Source organism: Perissodus microlepis, chromosome 11, assembly GCF_051167445.1.
Source record: "Perissodus microlepis isolate ML-2025 ecotype Zambia chromosome 11, ASM5116744v1, whole genome shotgun sequence".
Classification (NCBI taxonomy): domain Eukaryota; kingdom Metazoa; phylum Chordata; class Actinopteri; order Cichliformes; family Cichlidae; genus Perissodus; species Perissodus microlepis.
The window spans coordinates 26,339,923-26,360,400 of NC_140471.1; the positions used below are offsets into that span (position 1 = coordinate 26,339,923).

The 20,478-nt window shown below is 39.2% G+C and overlaps 1 protein-coding gene across 2 annotated transcripts; it reads right to left on the minus strand.

Moving 5' to 3' along the window:
• Positions 1-129: 129 nt before the first annotated feature.
• Positions 130-20,278, minus strand: inpp5b (inositol polyphosphate-5-phosphatase B). Of its 2 annotated transcripts, XM_084943674.1 has the most exons (23): positions 20,111-20,278; positions 18,324-18,403; positions 17,921-18,018; positions 17,758-17,787; positions 17,535-17,645; positions 16,404-16,547; positions 12,836-12,926; positions 12,152-12,322; positions 8,883-8,984; positions 8,478-8,592; positions 7,527-7,643; positions 5,391-5,578; positions 5,046-5,157; positions 4,850-4,959; positions 3,354-3,489; positions 3,122-3,232; positions 2,767-2,932; positions 2,272-2,507; positions 2,028-2,135; positions 1,669-1,753; positions 1,108-1,235; positions 906-1,017; positions 130-561 (listed from the first exon to the last, which is right to left on the minus strand). In XM_084943674.1, the coding sequence occupies exons 1-23, from the start codon at positions 20,165-20,167 to the stop codon at positions 452-454; spliced, it is 2,718 nt and encodes a 905-aa protein (XP_084799800.1). In that variant the 5' UTR covers positions 20,168-20,278; the 3' UTR covers positions 130-451. The 2 variants fall into 2 exon arrangements, with proteins under 2 accessions (XP_084799800.1, XP_084799799.1); XM_084943673.1 differs by lacking the exons at positions 16,404-16,547; positions 17,535-17,645; positions 17,758-17,787; ... (1 more) ...; positions 18,324-18,403; positions 20,111-20,278 and adding an exon at positions 15,438-16,328.
• Positions 20,279-20,478: the final 200 nt, after the last annotated feature.

Here is a 20,478-nt window from a genome sequence, read left to right on the forward strand (position 1 = left end):
CTAAATAACAATATTAAAAAATTCCATAAGATGATTGCAGGGAAGGGGTTTCGCTTTTATATTTAGTGTTGATTTATTTTAGCGAATAATACAATTTTGATTAAAAAAAAATTACTAGCAACACACAACGTGTTTCCAGACATTTTATATATAAAAACAATACACTTTTTAGATCAGAGACATGAAAATACAAATTGTTCTTTTTAAATAAAATATACATACATTAAAATTTGTTAGGCTTCGACATATGCTCAATGATATACAATAAATTCTGCATCAACTGATCACAAACTTGGCTTTGAAATAAAGTGATTAGAAATAAGAAACATCACTGACAGTAATAACTCTACATAGTTATACAAAGAGGATATCAAATCATTACAGTTATTTCAAATACTGGACGTTTACAGTTTTTAGTGTTCAGCTTCAGCAAGGGGGACAAGCCCTCCATCTAGGAGGAGCTTTGGGTCAGGAAGTGCTGAAAGAACTCCTGAGTCTTCCTCTTCTCAGCAAGATCCTGCTTTGCAGGTGACTTCAGAAGCAAGGAGGCAAAAATGGTGGCTACACATAAAGAAAATATATTGTTCATATTACACAGTATAGAGAAATCATTCATAAAAACATAGTGTCTGTAATAATTTTGACATTTCAAGGAATGTAACACAGAAAATGACAAAATGTTTTAAATAGATACATTTCTTTTAACTGAAGTTCATTTTCCTGCTATACTTTAGTTCACAATCAACCTTTATTTGGTGGAACAGATTAGCACAAAGGACATCTTTACACAAGTCCCCAGCTTTACACTGAGCAATAAAAAAGTCACAAAGTAAAATGTTGCCTAAAGCACAAAGTAGTAATAACACATTTATAAACCAAAGGAACCGCTTGCTTCATTTTCTTACCCAGGATGCTGACATCTAATCGATTGATAGCAGAATTCTTCAAAAGCTCACGGAGAAAGGCAGCTAAATAGTTGAACACGTTTTTATGGCACTGAGGTAGCATGGAAATAACCTAGACAAAAAATACAATACTTTTAACTTTTACAATTTAATGTAGGATTAGTAGAAATGGGTGACTAACTCTGTTCTTTTTTTTCCTTACTTGCTCACACTGGCTGGCGCTGGTGCAGCATTCAAGGCAGCGTTGGTAAAATGAGTAGGGAACCACAGGCTCTGGGAGGGCATCTAGGAACAGAAGCAAGGCCTCTGCTACCGAGTGATTACTACCCGCTGCAGGTCAAGAGTAGCAGGGTCAAGGTAGCAAATTTTAAGAAAAACAAATTACATATCACATAAAAGTACAACATAAATTATACTTAACCCCCCCCCCCCCCCCCAAAACAAACAGTATTACATTCTAAGTGTCATTCAAAACAACATGTTTGCAATTACATGGATTAAACAGCAATACAGAGTATTCGAAAAATCAAGCTTCTGTAATAAGTTATGGTCATCTAAGATCCCAATTTTCAGACCCAATTTAATTGCATTTAAATCCTGAATGTTGAGTATTACAGGGCTGCTAAAACCCATCCAATATAGATTTAATGCTCTTAAGATAGAATAAAACATATGTACTGACTGTGCTCTGTGACTTCTTCAAATATTCTATAAGGACAAACAATATTTTTCTGCTAATTTTATTATAGTTTTGAAAGGATACGGAGGGACTCTGGCATCCCTGTGTCAAGGCAATCCCTTATTTCAGCAAATTCAATCCGGAGTCCAGGTTGCTGAAATATGTCTTCCTGCAAATAGAGGACAATACATTCAGACTCATTCTCTCATTATACACCACAAATTCCCTTCAGCTAAAGAAATTATTTGAAGCGCAGTGGCTAATGCAGCAGAATAAATTCATTGCAAGGATCTTCATTCAGTCTATTTATCCTTAATCACAAAAAGCTGGCAGGAAGCCAAGTGTAGTGCAATTCACATGAAGTGGACACTATAAAACAAAGTAGGAGCATAGTATTGTTTGATTTTATTACAACACTGTTACATCACTATCAATTTTCTGACCTGTTTGACTGCATTGCGGAATAAGTGATCCACCATCATCCAAAGTTCTTTAGGAATGTCAAGAGGCTTTTCAGTGTTTGCTGCGTTCTCCTTTATAGGCAACTCTGCCTGATATTGGGAAGGAAAAAACAGAATGAAAGGCAGTTTAGTTAAAGCTTAATTAGTCTCCAATCCTCAAAACTACTATAATGAAGCCTCTGAGGCAACAATGAATACAATAGAGGTATTTCAAGTGAGCACTAACCAGTTGAAGGAGGGTCTCTTGCGGAATGTCTTGAATGGGCTCCCTCAGCTGACATAGTGCATGGATAGAAGTGCCATAACAGCTTGGCAGGTAGTTTCCTGTCACAGAGATAAAATAGTCCTTGCCCCGCTCTAGATGGAGCACCAGGATGTCTTCAATCTCCTGCTTGCCAGAGTTAAGCTCAGGTGCTGTTGTGCGATTTACGAAAACCTCAAGGTCAATATCCACAGAACCACCTAGATATTTAGAGAGAAGCGCAAATTAAAGAGAAGGCTGCTCCAGTCAGTTGTTATGTTATACTGTGGTCATAACAAGCAATTATGACGTAGTACTCTTTGAGGATTTCAAAGACACTATAATAAGCATAATCTGTCAGTTCAAAGGAGTCTGCCACTTAAATCCAAGTCAGTCTCTTTCTATATGACCAGGCTAATGGATTAATGTTTTATTAAAATTAAATTTGTTGGTTTTACACAACGATGACGTGTTACTCACCCTGAGCAATAAAGCCTTTGGGGGGGTTGGCTGTGAGCCAGAGCTTGCTGTATGTGAACTCATTCGGCTTTGGAATAAACTCAAACTGACATGGGACCTGCCCATCATTCAAGAGGCTCAACGTCTCTGCTTGGTGCTGCATGAACTTCACGTCCTTGAAGTGGAACTGAGAAAAAAAAGAAAAGGGAAAAAAAAAAAAAGCAGATTTATGAGGCAAGATAAAAAAAAAAGTTTTTCCTTCAGATCATGTGAAGCTATTGTATCCTTTGAATGTCTGCATAATGCACTCTTTCATTATTTTTATTATTATGTATTTTAATTTAATGCCAGGGAGAATCGTAAGGTGAAACTTTACCTCTCGCTTGGACAAGGTTACAGATGGAATGCATTCATTCTCCATTTTGTCAATATCACGAACAATTTCTTCAAAGGTCTTCTTATAATCCTCACTATTTATCCTCTTGATCTGTAGGATGAAGAAAAACAGGATTAAGTAAAAGCAAAGAAATAATGTATACTTTAAAAAAGCCACAGAATAAATAAATAAATAAATAAATAAATAAAAGCTCTTCAGCTAAATCATTTACCTCAATGATGAGCAGGGAGCTGACAGGTTTGTGGTCACTGGTCTTCAGAGTCATGTGACTCTGGTAATGCTGTTGCTTTATGTTCTTTCCTCTCCACAGGATACGATCGCACCACGCAGGGACACGACATTTTTCACTAAGTTCAAAATAAATGGCAAACATTAGTTCCCAAGTGTCTATTTTATTACAAAGCAATAAAACAATGAAGGCAGGAATTATCTCTGACTCCATTTATCCATTATCAAAATTAATGACACAATCCCTGCAGGGAGATTCTCTTGTGAGGTGTTGCAAGAGTACTGAATATTACACAACAAAGCTCACAGTTCAGGGCCACATCGGCTGGCTAAACCAATTTATAAAGGACACTGACGATGATGTAGTTTTTTTCCTTACATTTTTCCTTACATTGCCCAAGTCAATTCTTAGGCAATGTAGCTCTTGTACACACACTCGCTGGCCACTTTATTAGGTATACATATTCAACTGCTTGTTAATGAAAATATCCATTCAGCCAATTACGTGACAGCAGCTCAATACATTTAGGCATTTACAAGCTTATAACAAGCATCAGAGTATGGGAGAAAAAAGGTCAGAACATAGCACGGTCACTGGTGCCAGAAGGTTTATTTGGAATATTCCAGAATTGGGAGCATAGTTTAAACCTCAACCTACCTGAGTATAATTACTAACACTGTCCATCCCTTTATGACCACAGTCTACCTATCCTCCTATGGCTGCTTCCAGCAGAATAGTGTGTGTAACAAGGAATAACAGTATGTCACTGCATTCAAATGGCCTCTACAGTCACCAGATCTCAATCCAATAAAGCACCCTTGCGATGTGGTGGAACTAATTTGCATCACTGATGTGCAGCCTACAAATCTGCAGCAGTTATGTGAAGCTATCATGTCAATGCATAAAAATCTGTGAGGAATTTTTCCATCACCTTGTTGAAACAATTAACGCATGACACTACTAATGTGTACCTAATAAAGTAGCCGTGAGTGTATTCAACAAACATTTTATCAAAAAACAAAATGGAAAAAAAACTTTAAACACAGCAGAGCTTTCTAAACAGTCTTAATGGTCAAAAATCACTCTGCATTGTCTTTGCAATACTGCAGTCATCAACCTCAAGCCTGACATTTCTATTATAATGCTACTATGGTATTCTCTTGAGGCTATCCTTTAGTAAATACTATAGACAAAAACCAGAGTTAAGCAGCTCTGAATAGAGGGATAATTGTTTGCAGAGTAGGAAGCTCCAACCATTTAACAATTGATGAGACAGAAATGTCTCAACAGAGAAGGAAAAGAAATGTGGGCTGACCTGAATCACTGGTGTGTCACAAAAAATGTGATGATAACACAAGCAGCTATAGTGTTCGAACTACAATGATAGTATGTCTGCTGCTTCTTTCTGTTATCAGTTTACCTTTTGCTACGAACACTGACATAGAATGACTTACAATGCCTCCATGTGAGAAGATTACCTTGTATCCCAACTGTCAGAGCCAGTGTCATATTTGTAGGTGGGCTGGAAATCAATCTCCCCCTCCTCAAATCCCACAAACACAGCCTCCTCGTCGATCTGCCTCTTGAGCTGATGACCACACGCAATGGGTAAATATCACTGCTCACAAACACGTTTGAATACAAAACACATCAGGAAACCATAATTAATATTACCTGATCGAAACTGTGTAGAGTTTCAAAGTCCTTCTTGCTGATGAGACCCTTCACATTGTCAACGTCAAGCTCACTAATTCTGTAGTTGAGGTCCCCGATCCATAAAATAACACTAATTCAGAAACAGAACACAAATTCAAATCAAATAGTCATAAATACGAGAAACCTGATTTGTATGAACAGTGTCAGCAAATATGTTTTAGGTTTAAAGGACCGCATGACACATTCTGAAGTTAGGTCGCCAAACTCTGGATTCGGATTAGTGACACAATAACTATGTAAACATTCCAAGATAAATCTTTAAATTTGATTCACAATGTAAATTTTAAAATGACGGCTACTTACTTGTGCTTCATGATAGTGAGTGGCGCCTGGGTGAGGTCAGGTTGGCGAAACTGGAGACGACTGCAAATATCCTTATAGTCCTGATTACGTCTCTCATATTCCTCAACATGAGCAGCAAGGTGGGAATTGACCACGCAGATATCAGAGTTGTGGAAGCGAAAACGGATTGCCACAGCTCCCTTGTTTCCCTGTGAATCAGTAATTGATTAGAATGGACAGAAAACACTGAAACACCTCTGCAAACACTAAAATAAAATAACTAAATGTTTTTATTTACTATGATTTTACTCATCTGCTACACAATAAGGCAATATTATGCAAACAATTTCATTCTTGGCATGTTTTGGATAGTTCTTGCTGCAATTCATAAACTAGTGTCCCATTACTGCAGGAAAGGATGGAGTGACCTTACATAGCTCTACCCCCCTCCCACTGGTCCCTAGCCAGCCATCTGCTCTACTCTGCAGGGACTGCTAAGTAAGCACGGTCGCATGAGTCAAGAATAACCTTTCCTGCACCAGTGTATGAGAAATAAAGTTGAAGCTACTGTAGGAAGAGCTTCATGGATGAATAAGCACTGAAGTGAATAGTTCACAAGAAGTAGAGATGCCTTTTCATCATCACAGGAGATTGTTTGTGCTTAAAAACTGCCTCATGTATTGCCATCTTGGTAAATGGCAATACATGAGGCAGTTAAAAAAAAAATAAAAAAAAAAATTGTATGGCAGTTGACAGACATCATCATAGCATAAGCCCAATTTTTGTTTTCTTTCATCCTTTCAATTTTCATGTAAATGCTAATACTCAACACTTCCTGTTTATATGTATATGAGGAAAATCATTTCAATGTGGAACTAAAACAATGCTATTGACATAATCTAAAACAGAAAGGCAGAATGTGTACAAGGACCCACACCCAAGCACTGCAGAATATTTGCCAATTTATGCAGTAAAACCAGCCGGTACTAGTTCCTACATCATTTCTAGCTGAATATAAATGCTAATAGAATTGTGGAATATGTCAACTGATCTGGGTGGGGGAAATCCCTCAATAATATTAGGGTAAAATGAATTTTTCCTGCTGCTTGCATAGCTTGGCTGATAAGCCAACATGATCACCTGACAGTAAGCCCAACCCAACAAAATATAGGATTTTTGGGGATCCTTAAAGAATGTTTTCCCTGTGCCAGGTCCTTAGCCCACAAAATGTTGAGAACCCCTGACCTAAAGCTCCTGACTCTATATGGTTTATTTCTAAAAAATGATTTCCAATTCCATCCAATCATTTCTCAGATTCAGGGTCATGGTGCGGCTGGAGTCTATTACTGCTACCATGAGGTAAGAGGTGGTGAACACCCTGGACAGGTCCATTATAAACAGGGGTGCACATAAGTGGTCCGCAGGTGCGCATTCGCTGTCAAAATAAAAGATGCGCACCAGATAAGTTAAGTTGCAACGCGCGTTTGCGTACATAAGATTTTCTGGAGGAGGACATTTGTTTAGAACTCTTAAAGATGTCGAAGAAGCAAGCTCCTTTCAGCAATTACTTTGGTGTTCCTCCACCTCCAAAGAAATGTCAGAAGGAGTCCGAACCTCAAAAGAAGCGCATATTCTCAGAAAAGTGGTTGCAGGAGGTGAGCTGGCTTCAAACAAATGATGAACGCACAGAGATCTGGTGCAGAACATGCCGTGAAAATCCCACTCTAGCGGACAAAAACAGTGCCTTTTATATGGACGCAAATGCACATTGCAACTTCTTATCTGGTGTGCGTCTTTTATTTTGACAGCGAATGCGCACCTGCGGACCACTTATGTGCACTCCTGATTATAAACCCATAGGCAATATAGAATCATCAATTAACCTAACCCTGACTAAATGCATTGCTTTTGACTGTGTGAGTACCCTGGAGAGAACCCACACATGCATGGGGAGCACATTCATACACCACACAGAAAGGTCCTGGCCAGATGCTGGATTTGAACCAAGCAACTTCTTACTCTGAGGCAACAGTGTTAACCGTCACGCAACCAAATCCCGTGGTCAGACACCACAGACATCAACTTAATGACTTTGCACAATACCAGAAACCTATATGATGACTTGTGCACAAATAGAGTTTGAAATACTGTCCTTACCATCCTCCCCATGATGCCAGTGCCTACAGTCTCAGCCTCCACGTCTGAGATGAATTCTGCATGCTCCTTCTTCACAAAGAAGATCAACATAATGCCCACCAGGCGCACCAACTTCACCTGCAGAAACAGACCAACAGTATACAAATGATTTCTTGCGGTTAAATGAAAACATTTTTGATGTTGCACTGGAACTCAAGAGATGGTGTAGCCACAAGACATGATCAGAGTTGCTTTAGTGCAGTTTCTGTTGCTTATATCAGCACTTTGTCAGTGTCAACTACTAGGAACAGTAAAACGGAAGCGGAGAATCACATCTCAGAATAAGACACAGTTGGGTATGAGGAGCACAAAGTACTTCATAATAGCTTTAACTTATGTAAGAGTTAAAGTGTCAGAAACAGAGCAGCCAAGTGTGCTTTAGTCAGAGAACTCGCAGTGGATGCAGAAAAAAAAAATCCAACAAACTGACAGGATGGTGACCTGGCATATATCATGTAGCGTTTAAGGCGACTTGAATAAAAAAAACAACCAGAGCTATAAAAAGAGGAAGCTAATGTGCTGGTCAGTACTCTGAGAATGAGGAAGAACACAAAAGTGAAGACAAAAGACAAGAAAAAGAGGCAGATCAAAAAAGTAACCTAAAACCTAAGGTCTGACTAAGCTTATGAAAGCAACAGGGATATAATAACTCCTATTAGAAATAAACTGAGTAATAATCGATGTAATAAGATTGTATGATAATTATTATTACCACAGAAAGGTGGTGCTAGAAGTTCTTGAAACTGTAACGCATGCATTGTATCAGTTTCAGGAATCTATTTTAAAGTGTGACTGTTGTCCATGTAGAAGAAAACCAAACATCCCCTCTAAAATGAAGATCAGTGGGGTGAATCGTGACATTCGCAATAGCGATGAACTGCAAGATGTGAGGGAGAAAAAAAAAATCCTTACTAAGGCATACTTGGCATCTGGATGCAATGCCTCAGACACAGCTTTTGTCCACTCCTGTTCCTTGGGGGTGTCATTGAAGAAGAAAGCCTCTTTGCTGAGGTCAAGCTCCTGAAAACTGCAAAAAAGGGCAAATGGTGAAACTTTAAGGGTTTGATTTCCACTTCATCCAGAAGTGCTATGGTACTGACTAAACTTTTTGGCTCCTTAACACCAAAGCGGTAAACTGAAACAGGCCGGATTAGTGGATACACAGTGCAAAAATCAGTGGGCAGGCGTCTTCAGCACTTAAAACTGGCTCAACGGCTGCATGCATCTGTCAGAGGTTTGAGGAGTAAATGTCTGTCTTTGTAATAGGATTAAGCGGAGCAGTGCACAGCTATTCTTCAGCAGGAGAATATGACTTACCCCACGCAGTACATGTCAGGGGGTTCGGGAGTGCAACTCAGCCAAGGACGGAGGCTTTCCTTTGGTGCCTGTCCGTTCACATTGTATGTGCCAAGAAAAAAGCTGAAACAAAAGAATGATGAAAAGTGAGCACAAAACAAAGGAATAAAATTATAGCTTTGATGGGCTCCTCCTTTGCCCCTCCCCCTCCCTCAGTGGTTTCCACTTTAGGAGGCTAAAATGGTGAAACAATAATGTCAGTCTATATCAAGCTTATGCCCTGCTGCTTTATTGTAGCAGTGACTCATTTCTAGATATTTTAATTCTTTTTTTTTGTATGTTTAAGAGCACAACTGCACTTTTGCAGAAGTAACATTTATTAAAATGAATAGGAGAAAAAAAACTGAAACGAAAGCAATTGCTTTCAAAGGTAAACCAACAAATACTGGAAGAGTCCTACATATAATCCTCCACCAATCCTCAACCTTTTTATCACTGATCAGGATTTCTCTCAAACTCCTTTGTCAAGTTTTCTAGTTTTCTTTTGACTTCTTTAGTTTCTGTCCGGACACACAGTATCCTGGGTGGGCAGGTGTCATGAGCTTGGATAACCAATGGTCAGCAACTTTCTGAATGATGGCAAACAGGCAGAAAGTAGTGTCACCATCTAGTTTCTACTTGTCTCAGACATTAGAGGTTGGGAAATAATCAACACTGTTTTTTTTTTATAACTGTGTGTTTATTGAGTTTTAAACTTTACTTTACTAATCAACAATGTTAAAATAGTGTGTTACAACAATTTGTAACACAACATATACAGATGACTAGTTGGTGCGGCTGTGGAGCTGCGATGCCATATTAGCCAGTTAACTAGATAAGTGCGGCTAAATAATAGTATGTTTCTGTTTGACCGCATCATTGATGCAAGAAGACTGCAATCATGTGGACAAAGAAATTATGTTGGGGGATTTGGGAAAAAACAAACAAAAAAACCAACAACAACAAACAAGTTTCTTCGTTTGTTTTCATCACAACATGTACAGATATCTCCAATTAAACTCCTTTTCCATTAGGACCTACTCAGCGCAACTTGCCAAGACTAGACTCGAATCAACTGGTTTTCCATTACAATCGAGTCCAACCTAATGTGCTCGGCTGTTGTTACAACAACGCGCCCGAGTGTCCCTTGATGTAATTGGTATGTGACACAAACGGCAAGAATATACCTGCTGCTCAGTCTGTGGCTTTTCCTCAGACTCGGGAACCACTGTGTTGTTTTTGTAGCAATTTCTTTCTTTTTCTTCTTTTTTAAATGGCGGTTTGAATGTTTGTGAACGAGATGCTCTCATAACTCATCAAATGATGACACTGATCAGCTAATCAGTGGCAAGCAGTCTGACGAAGTCCCATTTTAGTACCTGCTCGGATTGCTTGGAGCCCCGGCCGAGCAGGTCCCATTTTAGTACTTGGTACTATGACCTAATGGAAAACCCTGAAAAACGTCGCGAGTCAGAGTAAGTACTAATGTACTCATGGAAAAGGGGATTTAGTGTCATGGCTTTGCTTTATTTTATAGCTACAGGCTGGTAACTGCAGATTTATCAGTTGGTCTTTGTCAAAGGTGTTAGCAGATAGTAACACTATCTTAAAAAAAAGAACACAAACTAATCAATGACCTAGTTTTTAAATCTTAAAAAACAACTGTAAATACTTTATAAAGAATATGCACATAAACAAAACCATTAACATAAATAGAGCTGCACCACTTTCTGACTCTTGGCCATCACTTGCTAAGCTACCGGCCAATGTGGAGGGCAGAGCTGTAGGGAAAAACGAAATTGAAAACAAAGAAAATGCACTGAAATCAAAACACAGTGTTGAAACAGAAAGAATTAAAAAAAAAAATGCAAAAGAGAAATCCTCATTTCCTGTATTTAAATAATCAATATTATTGCATAAAATGTACAAAGACAAACACATAAATGTCTTGTGTTCACTGAGCAGCCTCACTGCAACTTAAACGGAATACTGAAGGCAACATGCCGTGAGAAATTGTGAGAGGGTCGAGCCCTTGCCATTTACATCCCCACTGAGGTTTATTCTACAGGTCCAGCTCAAAAAAAGGCAACTTCCTTCCATTCAATGTGCCACGTCTCTGACCTTCAGGCGGCTGCTGTTTTCCAAATGCTCTTTCACAGGAGCAGCATGGGGCTTTTTATTTTGTGCTGACTGCCACTGAACCTTAAAACACTTTCTGCTTTCACAGCCCGAGCCTCAGCTAACCAGAGAAAAGCTGAAACTATATTTACACAAAGGGAGCTTGGGACTGCTGCTTTTCTAAAGCTTTTATTCATAATATTCATATCAGCATGGATTTTTTCCCCCAGCGTGTCCCAACTATACAGTATAAAACGAGACAAAAGCAGACAAATGCATGTGTGCAAGCACGATACTAAATATCTGCCGTTTTTGACTAAAGGCACAACTCTAGCTTACTTCTTGTTAATCATATACGGCTTTTTAAATATGTCCAACATTACATATTTAGCATACCCTTTTACGTGTATGTATGGGAAACAAACATTTCCCTTTTGGATCTAACTCACTCATGTTTATCATATTCAAGATTCCTTCCATTATGGTTACAGCTATTTCCAGAGTGTTCAGAACGTCTGAGACAGTGTGGCTTAATTTAGCACGCAGCAAGACAAGCCCACAGATGTTGACTCATGCTTTTTACATAACACTTCCATCATCCAAACTGTGTTAACAGTTACACTGTGGGCACAGAGTCTTCATGCATAAACCATCTTTTCCACAGATTTTACAACCTGTTTTCGATTTTCAAACTGAACACCAGAGTACATCGAAATACAACTCTTGTTTAAAAATATCTGCACTCACCTAAGTTTGAAACTTGGGAGTGTTTTTTTTTTTTACTTTTAAAGTGTACAGTGTAGGGCTTAAAAACAAATTACTATAATGTACACGTTGTCAGGCTTAAAGTGACTTTTTCTTACTGCTTTAGACCAAGAAGAACAAACAGGAAAAGATCACATCACTTCTCTTTAGATTAGACTTCCCCACCCAGAATACCAAGGCCTTATCATCATCATCAAGGAAGCATTTTTTGCTACCTTTTTTTTTTTTTTTTTTTTTTAAATATTGATGATGCTTATGCAATATTCAGGAGTTTTAAGATCACCAACATCTATGTGCCTCTATCAATGAGCCAAACACACTTTTAATCAGGGCCACACTGGCACAAAAAACAATAAACAGCAACATACCTGTGATTTTCCAAGAAAGTGTACAGTTCCTCTTTTTTCAGCAGCTCACACTTGATAAGGTTGTCGCGCAGGCCAAACTGCGGCATGGCTAGTATGTGAGCTTTGTTTGATGGGGTGTGGCTGGAGGATCGCACCAGGTCATCCCGGTCCTCTCGAGTGGAGATGCCCAGGCTGCACACCAGAGAAGAAATAACGTGTGTGATTTGAGATGGAAAAACTGAGTCACAGAGGGTTGTTTTCTTTCTTTCTTTCTTTTTTTTTTTTTTTTTTTTTTTTGCGGTGGGGGAGATTAGGGAGATGCTAGAAATGCTCATCTCCAGCTGTGTATTAACAGTCAGCATAGTCTTTAGCCTAAATGCATTAAGCCATACTTACTGGAGAGCTACAGTCTTAATGTACAGCAGTTCAACACAACAAAAACAACAATCTCTATTTCCAGGTGGTCAATATGGGATGAGCTAAGTTGAAAGGAGAAAATGTAATATGCCCATATCATACAGTCTTCCAGGAACATTCTGAAACTTAACTCCATCACAGAGAATAGACATTAACTCAAAGCAAAGCAGGACCGAAAACAGACACCGTCTTTGTCTTTGTATTAAAATATAACTGTATTAGTGTGGGTATAATGCAAGACTTCCCCACCCTTGAAAAATTATGAAAAGATTCTCAAGGCCTCCTTACCTATCTTGGTTGGCAGACGCTCTGGACTTCTGTGTGCCACCGTTGGAACCTTTCTCCTTTTCTGAAGTTACTTTTTTGTCTGATGATTTCTCTGTTCAGGAAAAGCAAGACAGATAAAACACATTCAGAATGGTTAATTACATGATTGCAGGACAGCTATGCAATCATAACTGCCTGCACAGTGAAACAAAGTACTATTTTCATTTAGCCAGTTAAGATATTTTATTAATAAACTCATATTTCAGCCTTTAAACAACCAAAATGTAAGAATAAAATGAAGCTAAATGTGAATAAATATAAGTAAATCGTAAAAATGCCAAGTCAGAGCTTAGTTGTTGGGGGCAATCGACTGAGGCTTCCTCCTGCAGATGGATACGGTTTCTGCATTCCAAGTAGCTGGATTTAATGGCTGAGTGCGAAGTATTAGACAGCATGCCCCTGTCTCCTGAAGCTTGGCAGGCAAGACAGCTGGCTCCAGTGAAAGGGAAAGCCAGGTTCTCTGAGCAGGAAATTAAATTCTACAAAGTTATAATAAGCTACATTAGACAGTACAAAGCAATGACCCGAAAGAGTAGATACAATCTACATTAAAAAAAAACACAACAGTGAATTTCTTTTCTCAAAAATTGTTTCAAAATGACAAACTTAAAACCAACTGGTCTCTTACTGTTTTTACAATATGTGTGTAACTCTTTTCTATGTGCAGCATTTGAGACATGAAAAAAAAAGGAAAAAGGAAATCATATTTATGTAAAACACAAGGTTAAAGAAGTAAGACAACAAAGCAGACAAGGCATAAACCAGTGAAACACAAACAATAATAAGATAATAATTTTAATAAAGTAAAGCAAAAATACGTGCTAATAAAACTGGTTTTATAGATTATTTTCTTTTTTTATTAGACATGTCTTTTGGCAGAACAGCTGCAGCATCAAAGTCTGCTGTTACTTTCACCTCAGCAGGCAGTTGATGTCACTTTTTCTGCATCGTTGTTTTAGGAAATGTCACTCTAATTACCAATAAGACAGGTTGTGACATGTGCACCAAACCCCAAGAAAAGGTCAACATAAAAAAAAAAGGTGCTAAGAGTTCAAGCCATTTTAAGCCCTATTTAAAAATCCTTACACTAACACTCTGACATTTTAATTAAAAAACAGCAACTCTGTTGTTTCAGTCAACAAGAAAATCCCTTTATTTGACTGACAGAACTTCCAGCAAACTGTGAAATTGCTCTTGAAAACACTACAAAAGACGCTCTTATTGCACACACAACCCACACGCAGCTGTCAAACAGCACTTACCCAGTGTCACACAAAATGCATCAATAAATAAAAGTCACTGGATGTGTATGTCCATTCTACTTCACTACAAACTTTTGAATACCTGCTGCAGTGCAGACAACTTTTGAAACAAATCTTGTGGCATTAAATGCACACATGCTACTGACTGGAGATCTTATCATATTTCTGCATACTCAAATCAGCAAGGAAATGACTGCAAAACCTTGTGGTGTTATACTGTTGCATGCACCTTATTAAAGACATACAGTTTTTCTCTCTCTCGCTTAAAGTACAGCTGCTTATCTGTTAGATGAAAAAAACAATTTACAGTTAAAAACAGTACAACCAGTATGAGGTTATGCGTTTAAAACATTATATGGTACATCCTGCACAGGCTTTAGTATCTTTACCCATACAGCGGAAATCCAGCTGTATGACCTCTTGCTCACTCCATTTGTCACAGGATGCCTCTCTATATGTGTGCAGCTACTCGTAGCATAAATGGCAAACTCTTCTATCCGTATTAACGCAGGAATATCTCTACAAAATACAACCGGCCAAAGTTCATCATTACACTGCTTCACAAGCAGAAACACGTCGGATTGCTCATATGAATTATTTTTTTCTTTTAATACTTAACTGTAAATTTACATCTGCTTAATAAACGGTTGGAGCGTCATATATTTTAATTGGATGACATGCAGACTTTTCTTTTTGAAGGCGAAGCAGACAGTAAACAGAGACCTATAATAACAGAGAGAGCCGGTGGGAACAAAGTTTACAGGCAACTGATTGAAGCTAACAAGCTAAATCGGCTACGAGGATAAGTCGGGAGTGAATGGGTGAACGTGGAAATACCCTGACAACAAGTGCAAATGGCTCAAAATTCAAGACAAAAAAAGAGCCTCTCGGTGAACGACACAACAATGTGTCACTAAAACGTGTTGTTGCAACATTTTTCCTAACAGGTGTTCCACTTCTTTTAAAACCACACAATGACGATGATATCGCGGTGCTGAAGTCTGTGCTAGTGCTAGCTGTTGTTCTTTTTAACCGAGCGCCTATGATTCTATGATTCGCGGCGAAAAAACAATGTATCGAACACAGTGCTACATGGATGTAAAATTACCCAGTTTCATCGATAAGCACTTAAGCTAATGAGGCTAAAGTTAGCATTTCTTGACAGAAGAACTAGAACTGCACGCTAGCATTAACTAGGAAGCAAGCTTATCCCGGCCGGATGGCAGGGACCCCGGCGTTTCTTTCACCTCCTCAAAATTAACAAATTAAACCAGGAATAGGTTGGGTTTTTTTTTTCATACCAAAGTCTCTCATCTCCATAGACATCTCCATTTATTGCTCCCACGCATTCTGTGCAGACCAACGTCCACTCAGTCTCAATCCAAACGCTATAGTAGTGGGAGGAGTTTACACTCCCACCGCTGCAGAGATAAGACACCGAAACAAATCTAATCGACTATGCAGATTGAAATCGGAAGACTCAACAACATTGCATTAGATTAGGAAAATGAAATATATACCGAGAGATACATATTTAAAAATTATTTTTGTTTATTTGTTATGGAGGTAAGTGTGTTTGTGTGGCACTTGACTGACAAAAGATGTTGCACGCAGAGTTTTACACGGTATCACATGCGGTGTGATTTGTATAAGGTCATTCCATGTTTTGGATACTTGTCAGCAGTAGCATGCCAGTAAAACAGAATGCACAAGCATAATGATTGATTAAAATCTGCTTAAAATCACACAGCATGAGGAACATACACAAGTTGGGAAGCTTTTCTGTTTAGAAGCAATGCACAAAAACACTCAGATATCTCACATGGCTTCGCAATTTGTTATGTTTTTTCTTTCATTGTTAATAGCAGTTAATAATAACTGCTCTACATTTTCTGTTAGGCCTGTTGGCCCTGTGAGCTCTCGCTCTCTAGTTTACTGTGGCGCATTGAATGAAAAAGGGACAAATTAAAAATACAGGTTATTCCTGTGGTTTTCATGCTTTGTCACGTCAAGCTGTCCTTTCGACTCCTTTCAACTCACGTTCAGATGGAGTCAGTTGAATTCAGAGGAAGTGGCATTTGCAAAATTGGATGTAATTTATGATGCAATACTGACACGCAAAAACTGCACACACGAAAAGACAAAATGGAGAACACGTCCCAACATCCACTGCACAGATGCTGGTGGACCAATTCTAGTGCAGTTCATTTTATTGCATAGGGAGACGTTGGCAGACGGCACATACGAATTAAAATAAGGTGAAAAACCTGTTTTTCCGTGCTGGTTGAGTTTAGTGAGAGTTGTGCCGATGGGTGCGAGGGCTTGTTTGACAACTCCCCGTCCTCTAGTGTCTTTGTGGTACTTGGTAATCCAGTCAAACTTGGGTATCTGTGTGGGAGTCCTGCAAACATCTGTGAAAAAAAGCAGGGAGGAAAAGAATGATAAAAGAACTGTAAATGATTCTTGCCTTAATGAGAAATTTGACAAGAGCCTGGTGTGCGCTTTAAGGCAACACGAAAAGTGTTAAGAATGAGAAAAGTTGCATTTTGCAACTTTATTTTAAAGCTACCACCTTAAATTCCTTGTCTTGTTTTCATAGTAAATTGCCTTGTAAGTCAACCTCCATGCTTAAATTCACCTCTATGGGCTCACCGTGAGAATTTTTCTTTTTAACAACAGCCGGCATGCCATTTGTTCTTTCCATCACTGGTCTCCCACAGCAAATTAAAAGCCTTTGGGGCTCTACTTGGAATACCGCAAAAAAAACCCCACATCAGTCTTTGCTTGTGTTCATTTGGGACTTCCACCATGAAAACGGCGAACCGGTGGGAAAAGCGGCACATCCATAACAAAGCACACCATCTTTGACCTTTAACGGCCTGATACTTTCAGATGAACAGAAAGCAGGCTGTAAAATTGTGGTGCAAATTAACTAATAAAAAGGAAGTAACTTATCCTGTTAACTGTTGTCATGTCTAATTTTCATGTCCCATTGCTAAAAGCTATGTGCACAAAGATTAAGTAAGAACAGCGTATACTGTCCAAACTCCACCCTTCCCTCTCTGCCTGCTAGCAATTCTCGCACAGGGAAGTGTCACCACCAAAACAGCAATAACCAGGAGTCTTTTTCCAAATAGATATATTATGTGGTTTTCCAGAATAATATAACCTCTAGGTTATTAACTCAATAGGTATTGTTTCACATAGGTTACTACAGCAAAATATTTGTGCTTTTTCACACTCTTCTTCACTTAAGATTCAAATAACCTGTCTTAAACAAATAAGATGCTGGTGCTACTGTGAATTAATACTTGATTCCAGTGAACCGACAGCTTTCAAAGGTTATTCTTGTTTCTTGCTGGATGTCATGTAAACACATCATATAGGGGCTAACCTACCGCTCCACGCCTTGTTGACTTCGCTGAGGAAGAGACGCGAGTTGGAGCCAAAAGGAAGTTTGAGGTCGAATTCTTCATCCTTGTAGCTTATTCTAACTCTGGTATCAGCACCTAAAATCAGAAGAAGAATGCAGGGGGCGAAAACAAGATGTTCATTATCGTGTGGTGCACCAGTTATGCAGCTTATTTCTAATTGGGCTGTAATGGAAACTAGCACACTCACCCACAACCACAAGTTCCTCTGGTGAGGAAACTAAAAAGATTGTAGTATGAGAAATATGTTTCAGAGAAATTACCGTCACATTATTTTTGATTAGGTACACTGTTGAAATAGCATAAGGGAATATTTATTTGAGATGAGCTAAAAATATTTAAACACTATTCACCTGTGACAACTGCAAAGTCGACAGAGATGGGTATTATGGCCTCCAGCAATACATCGTCAGCAGTAATTGCCATTCTTCGATGGGTATAAATAAAGATTCTGTAAAAACATTACATTGTAATTTTAAGATTTGTTTAATGAAGTCTGTATTTCCGTTAGTTCTCTGCCTAACTAGAGCTAACACATGCACACTAAAAAATATCCCTACAGAGCATGACTGTGGTACCTTTGTCAGGCAGGTTAGTGTAACTCTGTAGTGTACAGTGTTAAGCAGTGGGTGGCAGCAGTGGGTGGTACTGCTGCCACCCACTCTTCTTCGAAAACACTTTTTAGACTGAATTCAAACAAACTGCAAAGAACTCATGTCAGAGATATTTTTTTCCCACCAAGCCACTAAAACTTACGCATGCTCGTTTGCAGACTCCACGAGCCCCAGCAGTCTGCTCTCTGTAGTATCATCAAAGAGGACATCACATTGGACAGCATGATTACGTTTTAGTTAAGGAGAAATATGTTGTTTACACTTCATGTTTAATATCATATTTATCTGCCAGAAAAAAAAAGACCTTTCAGCAAAGTCTACTACAGTGGGAACATTAAATTGGATTTCTATTCCTTACAAGTAACTATTGCACTTTTTACAGTATTTCTTAATTTCACAGAGTAATATCAAAAGTATAAACCAGTACATCTGTATGTCAGCATATAAATAAGGCTAATAAACATATTTATAGATCAAATTTCCTCTCCCCGTTTACACGCAACAATTCACGTTCTTCTCCTCCTCCTTTAGGGGTTGCCACAACAGATCATCTGCCTCCATATCATCTTATTCCTAGCATCCTGTTTTGTCACACCAACCCTCTGCATGTCCTCCTTCACAACATCCATGAATCTTGTGGTCTTCACCTGGAGGGAGCCTCGCAGCGCCATCTTCAAGACCCTTTCCCCTTTTGCTCCAAACCAGTCAAACTGAGCCGTGCCTCTGATATACTCATTTCTAATCCTGTCCTGGTCGTTCGCAACAAAAATCTTTCCAGCTCTCAGCTGTCTCCTGACTTTTTTTTTTTTTTTATCAGTGCCACTGTCTCAAAACCATATGTCACTTTGGATGGTTTACCCTAGGTATTTAAACTACCTCACTCCCTCAACACCTTGCATCTTAGACCTGGCCCTCTCTCATTCTCACAAATGTATTTGGTCTCACTTCTACTAACTTTTATTCCTCTTTTCCCAAAATCATACCTCCACCTGCTCCTTACTCTTACTGCAGATCACAACGTCTGCAGTAACTGTTAACTTGTCTATTTCCACTGCAAACAAGAAGGGGCTGAGAGCCGAACCATGATGCAATCTTACCCCCGCTTTGAACCCATCTGTTACTCCTACCCTCACTTCTGTCTTGCTGTCCTCATACATGTCCTGCATCACCCTCACATACTTCTCTGCCACTTCTGACTTCCTCATACAGCACCAAAGTTTCTCTCTTGGCACCCTATCATATGATTTTTCTAGACCCACAAAGACTCAGCACAACTCCTCCTGACCGTCTCTGTACTTCTCTATCAGCACTCTTAAAGCAAAAATCATGTCTGCAGGGCACTTCCTTGGCATGAAGCCATACTGCTGCTAGCTCAAATCCTCTCTTCTTAACTTGGCTTCAGTATCTCTTCCCAAACTCCTTATGGTATTATGCAACACTTCATGTTATTACCATATTATTAAAAGAGGAATGACAGTAACAGTAACTACTCTCTGCACCTTGTTTTGAAAACATATTTTTATGCACATCTTACTTTAAGACAATGACAGTGAAGTTATAGGATCACCAGCACTGACAACAAAGACAAAGCACACAGCTGCCACCTTGTGGACAACGTGTCTCACTACAGTATTGAGTACATGTTACCTATTTGAAGGAACTGCTGACTAGACTAGTTTTTAATCTAAAAACAAAAGCACCAATAAACTCCATGTGCACTCAACTGCAATGCCCGGATAGAAGCCTAAGTAAAGATACTCTTTAGTCAGAAAGATGACAGCCAAGTGGCACAACCCAACAGGCCCCATTTCGAGCTCAGCAGACAGAAAAGCTGTTGCGCCAGTCAAACGCGGTTTTTTGGAAGCATGTAATCTATAGTTTGATTCGCTGGTCAACCACGAACCAATGCGTGTGAGTCGGGAAGGATACCATGATGCAGTTTTCTTCCCTTTCTAAAGTTTCTTGAACTGCGACGGACTGATCCATAGTGTTGACATTCAAGCTTGCTGGGCGACAACTTTGGCACCACGCTCTCCAAACGAAAACCCACTCCGTGGAAACTCGAGCAGCTCAGTGATTTCTCTCTGAAGTGGAAGCGCAGCGCAATGAAAGGGAGCGCAGAAGCTCCGCGGAATCCCACATCATTCCTTTTCGACCCAGAAGTTTTTCTTCTTTTTCCACCTTCCTTCGCTGCTGGCCCAGCCCGACCCAGTCTGCCACGCACTGATTCAGGATCGCGCTGCACACCCAGTGTGACGTCACTCTGGTTTGCAAAGGCCTGAAGCCGACAACTCAAG

Excerpts from the sequence above, each read along its gene's own strand:
- inpp5b (XM_084943674.1), bottom strand. The coding sequence starts at position 20,167 with ATGGATCAGTCCGTCGCAGTTCAAGAAACTTTAGAAAGGGAAGAAAAC. Across the intron at positions 18,019-18,323 it reads GAGTCTGCAAACGAGCATGC|AATCTTTATTTATACCCATC; the intron begins GTAAGTTTTAGT and ends ATGTTTTTACAG. Across the intron at positions 12,323-12,835 it reads GCGTCTGCCAACCAAGATAG|CCTGGGCATCTCCACTCGAG; the intron begins GTAAGGAGGCCT and ends TCTGGTGTGCAG.